We start from the raw sequence: 8,182 nt of genomic DNA, 5'->3' as shown, positions 1-8,182 counted from the left end.
TTTGTGGTCTAAAGTATCTATGAGAAGCCTGACAAAGAGGAATGGAACGATTGCTCATATCAAATATGGAAATAGATAAAACAAAAGCAGTCCTTGAAGTAGGATATCTCCAGAAGCCACAATGCACGTATGTGTATGTTTGTGCAGGTGTAGGTGTTTGTGTGTGGGCATGTGTGTTTGTGCGCATGTGTGTGTCTGTGTGTCTATGTGTGTGTGGTATATGTCTGTGTCTCCGAGTGCGTGTGTGAATGTGTTTCTGTGTCTGTATGTGTGTGCGTGTTTGGTATGCGTGTGTGTGTGTATGTGTTTGTGTGTACTGTATATGCATTTGCGTGTGTGTGTGTTTGTGTGCTTGATTGATCATTTGAGTCTGTGTGGACAGTTCAGCAGGGTCTGGTGTACCGGGCTTGCGGTGCTGATGGTCGCTGGTCACCAAAGAACACCAGCGAGTGCGAGGACGACCCAGCTCAGGTAAGCGCTGTGTTCCTCGGGAATTGTCCTTGTTATGGTGAGATATATTTATGACCACTGTACTGTATCACTCCCAGGCGGAAACACGTGGCTCTCGCGCGAGTTGTTTGACATCAAATGTTTGAATTGGGGTAAATAAAATGGAATCATTGCAGATAATTGGATATATATAATCTAGAGTTTGTGTCATGCTTTGCCAACTGAGCTACAGACTACCAAGGTATGCTTTAAAGCTGCTGGCTGTAAGTACGATTCTGTCGTGGTAAAGACGAGGAAGAAGAAGAAGAACCACACAAAAAAGTTACCTCCCTCTCTGCTCCTTCCCTTCTTCAATGTCTTCAACAATGAGAAGTTTTGCAATTCACAAACCTGGGATTGACAGGCAAGATGGATTTTCTCCAAACAGACTGATTGCTGATATATGGTGGTGCCCTTTCTTAATGATTAACACATAACTTGTATCTTCTCAATCTTACCCCCAGCACCTTCATTGATTCTGTGGTATTAGTTTGTGAGGATGTATGTGCACTGTGTGCCCTGCAGCAGCAGTATGGACGCATCTTGGGCCAGTTCCGGGTCATGTACACCGTGGGATACTCCCTCTCTCTGGGGGCCCTCATACTGGCCCTGGGAATACTCATCACATTCAGGTAACACACCTTCAGGAAGGACAGACTGACTGGCTGACCGATTGTATGACCGACGAAAGACTTACTGAATGCCTGACCAACCAAACGGCTGATTTACTGAACAAGTGACTGACTGACCGACCGACTGACTTACTAACTGACTGACTGAACAAGTGACTGAATGACTGACCGACTGACTTACTGACAGAACAAGTGACTGACTGACCCACTGACTGACCGACTGACCGAAGGCTTATCAACCAACTAACAAACCGACTGACTGACAGACTGAACAACGGACAGACCAACCAACTTACAAACTGACTGACTGACTGACCAGAATGACTGACTGACCGACCAACTGACTGATAACTAATTGATGGGCTTATCCATGATCAGTGTCAGAGTAGGGCCTGCTGGCTGGGCTCACTGATCGCTTAAAGTTTCCTCCCTCAAACAGTCCTCTCAGCCCCACCAATCACGGAGCCAGTTCGATTCGTGATTGTTACCATGGCGACTCGCACCATTGTTTCGTTTGAATCTCACGGCCTTCAACACAAGATCACAAACCGACGGTGACGTCGCAGTGGTGTGCCTCCATGGCAACCCTACTTTGCCTACTACTTTGCAACACTGACGCCCATCATGGATATGTTCCCTCAGTGTCTAGGGGTCAAGGGTCAAGGGTCAAGGCGGCATCGGGGGGGCGCTTGCAGGCAGACGAGTGTTGACCTCTTTAACCTGAGGGAGTACTTCTCGTTCCTCTCGTTCACTCCCCCCATAGGAAGCTGCACTGTATAAGGAACAACATTCACGTGAACCTCTTCTCCTCCTTTATCCTGAGAGCGTCGTCCATCCTGCTCAAAGACGCTCTGCTGGACACTCTGGTCCTCGCCTCACACCCCCGGAGTGCCACCCATCGCCAGCCAGAGGCATGGGCCCGCGTGCCGGTCAGCCCACACACACACACACACACACAGGCACGCACACACGCAGGCACGCAGGCACGCACGCACGCACACACACACACACACACACACACACACACACACACACATGCCACCCTGGTCCCCCCCCCACACCCCTGCTTAGGGCAGATAACTGGAGGCATAAATGTAGCATCAGAGTAGCACTCTGTGTATCCATGTGTAGGTGTGTGTGTGTGTGTGTGTGTGTGTGTGTGTGTGTGTGTGTGTGTGTGTGTGTGTGTGTGTGTGTGTGTGTGTGTGTGTGTGTGTGTGTTTGTACACATGCAAGCATGTTTGTGTGTGTGTCTGCATGTGTGTGCGCATGTGTGTGTGCGTGTTTGTGTGTGTCCATCCGTGCATATCCTTACATGTGTGTGTACTGCATGGTCCTCAAATGATGTAGGCTTGTGTGCACCCCTGCTGTGTGTGTGTGTGTGCCAGGTGGTGGTGTGGTGCCGCAGTGCTGTGGTGATGATGCAGTACAGTGTGATGGCCAACAACTACTGGCTGCTGGTGGAGGGTCTCTACCTCCACAGCCTGCTGGTCACCACCGTGTTCAGCGAGAGGAACTACTTCTACATCTATCTGGCTATCGGCTGGGGTAACGCCACCTGAGTGACCGCGTCACAGTGGGCCGCGTGTTCACTTGCATAATGTGTCACAGTGTGCCATTTAAAGGTTCGCTCACGTGTTGTGACTCCTTGTTCCCAGGTGCGCCCCTCGCATTTGTGTTGCCGTGGGCGACGGTGAAATATTTGTATGAGAATGAGGAGTAAGTTGTGAACACTCTCTCTCTCTCTCTCTCTCTCTCTCTCTCTCTCTCTCTCTCTCTCTCTCTCTCTCTCTCTCTCTCTCTCTCTCTCTCTCTCTCTCTCTCTCTCTTTATCTGAGAGAACAACATGAAAAATAGAATGATCATTTATTTTTGTTTGATTAAAGGTCATCATTTCTTTATTTCCTCACCCTTAATTATGTGTATATTTAATCATTTATTTATTCATATATATTCATAGCTCTTTATTGCTTTCTGCTCCACCCATTGACTTTACTTACTTCATAATGGATGAGGGGTCTATATCTATTTATGAATGTATTTGGCCCATCTGTGGAGTTCTTCATTATTCATTCCTTAAGGATTCTGTTCCAGGGGGGTTATTCCTCTTATCATACCTCTTCATTCCCCTGAAAGCTTTTAGACACTCCCAGTGTCTGAGCGTCATTTGTAACATATAAGACTTGTGATAAAACTGAAATAGTGTGTGTGTGTGTGTGTGTGTGTGTGTGTGTGTGTGTGTGTGTGTGTGTGTGTGTGTGTGTGTGTGTGTGTGTGTGTGTGTGTGTGTGTGTGTGTGTGTGTGTGTGTGTGTGTGTTGTAGGTGCTGGGAGAGGAATATCAACATGGGCTACTGGTGGATAATACGCTGCCCCATTCTGTTTGCATATCTGGTAGGTTTGGCTCTCTGTCTCTGAGCGTATTGCGTTCCATGGCCTGTCCATATAGATCATTGGTATACATCATGAGAAATGCCTGTAAAACCAATGGAATAGTTGTGCGCAAAGTTGATTAATATATGTTTGTGTCTTCGATTTTGATTTTATGCATGGCAAATAATTTGCCGGCCAAATATATATATTTTTTAGGGCTGTAAAACGTTTTTTAAATGGAATGATATATTATCATTCATACCAAAGGTACTTAATAAGCAAAAACTAGACAAAGTGATCGCAAAGCGTTAATGCTTCAATTTTTATTAATTATATAGATTATAAAATAAGATTGCGTTAACGTGTTATTAACACGCTAATTTTAAAAGCCTAAAAAAACAGCCTAATTTTAACAGCTAATTTCATTTTATTTTTTTATGAGTTTTGCAACAATTCATAGTAGCGTGTGTATCAAAAGGATTTAATCCAGTAGAATTTACAATTATAAAACGTCAAAATCTCCTCATGATATATTTTAAATGAAAATGTAATATATTAGGTTTGCTATATCAGTTTCCCAAGTCAATGCTACACGCCACCTAGATGGCTTTTACTGGGCTCCCCCAAGACAAGGACGTAGATTAGAGTTTGCAGACAATGAAACATGAGGATGGTGATCCATACTCCCATGTAGGCGATCACTCCAAGTGTGTGTGTGGTGAGTGCTGGTTCAAGCTGTGCACATTGATTGCGCAATGCAGGACAGCCTCCCTCAGCCCCAGAGTCCCATCAGTGTGACTAGGGCCAGGTGAGGCTGCTTAAACCAGCCATCATCAACACACACTTCACTCTCAGCTTTCAAAATGTTCATATTTTGCCTTACACAAAAGCTCCAAGACTGGCAGAGAGAGTCTCTGTAACTCTAAGAAAGATGGAGCAAAACAGCTCATCAGCTTTGTTTTGATAGCGATATGATATGTGGAAACGTGTTTTTCAATGACGATCCTGTGTGACACTCCCACTTAATCCCATCCCCCCCCCACCCAGCTCCATGCTACCAGTTCCAGCGTTTCAAAGGTGACATATTATTCCACCAGGTGTGAATGTGATTAGCCTCTTCTGACATCATAGATGGGCGGGTCCACCTATGATGTATGACGGCTAGATGAGCAACGTTTGCTACAGTCCACTGGGTAGGCTGGTAGACTGATCTATCCAGCATACATCTAGGAGGACACGCCTACTTGTGCCGTCAGAAGAGGCAGATCTTCAAAACGTCTTGTAACAGCTTATCACACTCACACCTGGTGGTATATGTCACCTTTAATATTTGACAGTGCCTAAAAAAAATACCTGCAAGTATAACTGGTTCACAGTGATAGAATATTGAATATATATAAGAGCAGAAACCAAAATGTCCAGTCTCTCTCTGTTCTTTCTGCCTGTGTACGTTGTGTTGACCTCCTATCCTCAATCTCCCTCAAGATCAATTTCTTTATTTTCATCCGGATTATCCAAATCTTGATGTCCAAACTCAAGGCTCATCAGATGAGATACACAGACTACAAGTTCAGGTAAAACAGGAAACAAAGCACCATCTACTACCTGAAACGGCTATTGGCAGATCTCTTACCAAGTTTAGAACGGAACGAAAGCAACCCTATCAGGCAAGCGTTTTGCGCATTCATTTGCCAAATTTGTCTTCCTGACCAGACTGGCAAAGTCTACTCTCACCCTGATCCCCCTGCTGGGTATCCACGCCATCCTCTTCACCTTCGTCATCGACGAGTCAGTCCCCAAGGGCTCCATGCTGCGCCTCATACGCCTCTTCTGTGACCTCCTGTTCAACTCTTTCCAGGTCAGGGCTCAAGCTCACAGTTTTCCCTATTTTCACCGTAGCTTAGAGTAAAGTATTGGAGTCTTTGTATTTGAGCGCATGTGATGGTCTGCTTGTTTCGTCCTCTTTAGGGGCTGCTGGTGGCCATCTTGTACTGTTTTGTCAACAAAGAGGTGAGCTAACATCACAGCCTTCATTTCCCTGTTTTCGAAACAGGAGAAGATGTACATTTGCTCACGACAGGTCTTTAACATTTTTTATTTCTTTGTGTTATGTTCCACTTAAATGTAGTTCGCCATGACACACACACACAAATGAACAGGGAACCCACACATACATGCACACTCGGACACGCACAATCCTCCACGTATCAATCGTGCACGTCTTGTCCTTCTGTCTTCATGCCCCCCCCCCCGTCCCCTCTAATCCCCCCCATCCCCCCCGTCCCCAGGTGCAGTCAGAGATGCTGAAGAAGTGGAAGAGGTGGAAGCTGGGGAAGGACATCGACGAGGAGTACCGCCACACCCACAGCCACACCCCGCACCCCAAGAGCACCCTCCAAGACCCCCTCCAACAACAACAACAACAACAACAACAACAACAACAACAACAAGGCAACAACCTAGCCACTGCCACTGCCACTGCCACAGCCCCGCCCCTTGCCCCGCCCCCCGGCACCACAGACGGTGGCCCCTGGACGGCGTGTTACCTCAAGGCCGACGCAACGGGGCCCCCTGTGTCCGCCGCCGTCCCCCGGGAGAAGCGCCGCTTGGTGGTCGCCTACGCCGAGGGGCGGGGCAACACTGGCACCAGCATCACCACCACCACCACCACCACCAGCTCCTCCTCTAGCACCATCACCCACGAGCTGCTGTGTCTGGAAGAGAGGGGACAGGACCACCGGCCGGCCCCCCGCACCGGCCAGCCCGGTGGCCTGTGATCCCGCCACCAGGGGCACTGCCCGGAGACAAACTCACAGCATCCACCCGGTGTCTCTGGTCGTGGCGTCGAGCACAAGCGTGGGCCCCCCCCCCCCCCCCACCCCACAGAGGAGAAGGGTTTCTAATGTGCTGCTTCCGAATGTACGAATCTTTGTGTTTCTATTGTGGAAAATGTTTGAGGATATGACATTGAAAAATGTATATTTATTGGTTTCACTTCGTAGTGTGTGTTTGTGTGTGTGTTTGCGTGTGTGCATGCTTTTGTGTGCGTCTATGTCTATGTGAGTGTGGATCTAGCTAACACACATGTGACGTATGTGTGTTGGCTAGATGAGAAACTAATTTTTATGCAGAACATCCATAACCTTACATAACTGAAGCTGTTGTTGCAAGTGTAAGCAATGCTTTTGGTTTATGTGCTGTAGTGTATACGATTTTGTATGTGTGTGTGTGCGTGTGTGTGTGTGTTTGTGGCTGAGGGGGCTGGTTGCGGTTAAACATCTGATTTGTATATGAAGGCAAAACTCCTTATTCTTTTTTACCTCGAAACCTTTGGGGGAACAATGCAAATATGACTACAGCGCTACAATAAGTGCCTCGGTTTTGAAATTGAAATATGTATAGCGTGAAGCTCTATTGGGTGTTCCAGGTAATCACTGTGACACCCTGTTCCCCTCTGAGCCATTCCCTCCTTTCACCAGCCTCTCTTAGCCTGGCCAGGACGCTTGTGGACAAGCTGAAGATTCACAAAATAGTTATTGAAAATAATAACAAAGGTTTAACATTACAGGCAAAGGATAATGGATGTAAAAAGTTCAGTGTTTGTCATTCAACCAGTACCAGTCACAGTAGTTGAGAAAGAAGTTAAGAAGAGAATCACAACTGCCAAACAATAATATGTAATTGAGTCAAACATCTTTGTTTTAACCTGATAATATGTGATAAATGTGTATGGATATTTGACGCATGTAAGTAATATAGTGTTGGCAGAAATACCGTTACTGATTAATTACTGAAATGTCACGACGCAATGCTACTTTTACAAATTTTTCCTTCTGTCAAATATTATGTGATTAATTATTGTTCTCCAAATTATTATTAAATGTTATGCTTCGTTGCTAGTTTGATGATTGGAAAAATTCTTTAAGTATGACTAAGGTTCACAACATTAGAGATTCAGAAATGTTTGATTGTTTTACTAAGGTGTAAGAAGAAAAGAGTCAATTGATCTAAGTTTAGAAGGCAGATCATTGATTGATGTCATTTTATAATGCAACTGATATGATACCTAGTGCCATTTTACTCCTAACGCCATTTCTAGCTACTGGGGGACCATAGTCAGGCTAGGGGAACTCATATTAATGTTAGAAAACCGTGAAATTTTCATGCCATGGGATCTTTAAAGGGCAACTCTCCCTGGGATATGCTGTAGAACGTAGTAGAATGTTACCAGGGACATAATTGCCATCAGTAAAAGGAAAGTGACGTTGGTGGTTCTCGGTCATAACAGATCTTTGTTGAAAGTAACCAATTAGCTTTCAACCAAGCCATCATTCATGGCTCTATTTTATATTCATAAAATACACATAAAAAGAAAATAAACAACATTTGGGCGAAAGATTGCATGCAATTTTCATTTAAAACTGTCAAAGAACTTTGACAGTTTAACAGTTGATGTAGAACTTTTGCGTATTTATCGCATTTATTTTTCTTTTATATGGCAGTGCTGAAGGGAAACCAAAACATTTTGGTTTCCCTAACCCTAACCCTAACCCTAACCCTTGTTCTGTCTTCATGCCCACATGGATACAATTCTAATCTTTCTGTCAAGATAAGAAAAGATAATAACTCCAAACACATTTTAGGCACAGCCATAAATAGTGCTCAAACAACAAAATGGATCCTGTCATG

General features: G+C 45.3%; 1 protein-coding gene across 1 annotated transcript in view; it reads left to right on the top strand.

Annotated features, from left to right (window-relative positions):
* The window catches only part of gcgrb (glucagon receptor b), a 23,204-nt gene extending 15,816 nt beyond the window's left edge, over positions 1–7,388 (top strand). The window contains exons 5-14 of the mRNA XM_030352736.1: positions 383–471; positions 1,015–1,121; positions 1,885–2,050; positions 2,510–2,669; positions 2,780–2,840; positions 3,445–3,514; positions 4,979–5,067; positions 5,207–5,351; positions 5,462–5,503; positions 5,782–7,388. Of these exons, the coding sequence (XP_030208596.1) occupies positions 383–471; positions 1,015–1,121; positions 1,885–2,050; positions 2,510–2,669; positions 2,780–2,840; positions 3,445–3,514; positions 4,979–5,067; positions 5,207–5,351; positions 5,462–5,503; positions 5,782–6,270 (1,418 nt within the window). The 3' untranslated portion in view covers positions 6,271–7,388. The remainder of the gene's footprint in view (positions 1–382; positions 472–1,014; positions 1,122–1,884; positions 2,051–2,509; positions 2,670–2,779; positions 2,841–3,444; positions 3,515–4,978; positions 5,068–5,206; positions 5,352–5,461; positions 5,504–5,781) is intronic.
* Positions 7,389–8,182: the final 794 nt, after the last annotated feature.

This window comes from Gadus morhua, chromosome 3, assembly GCF_902167405.1.
Source record: "Gadus morhua chromosome 3, gadMor3.0, whole genome shotgun sequence".
NCBI lineage: Eukaryota > Metazoa > Chordata > Actinopteri > Gadiformes > Gadidae > Gadus > Gadus morhua.
Note: the sequence above shows the minus strand (reverse complement) of the source record. Positions and strands in the feature narration are given on the sequence as shown.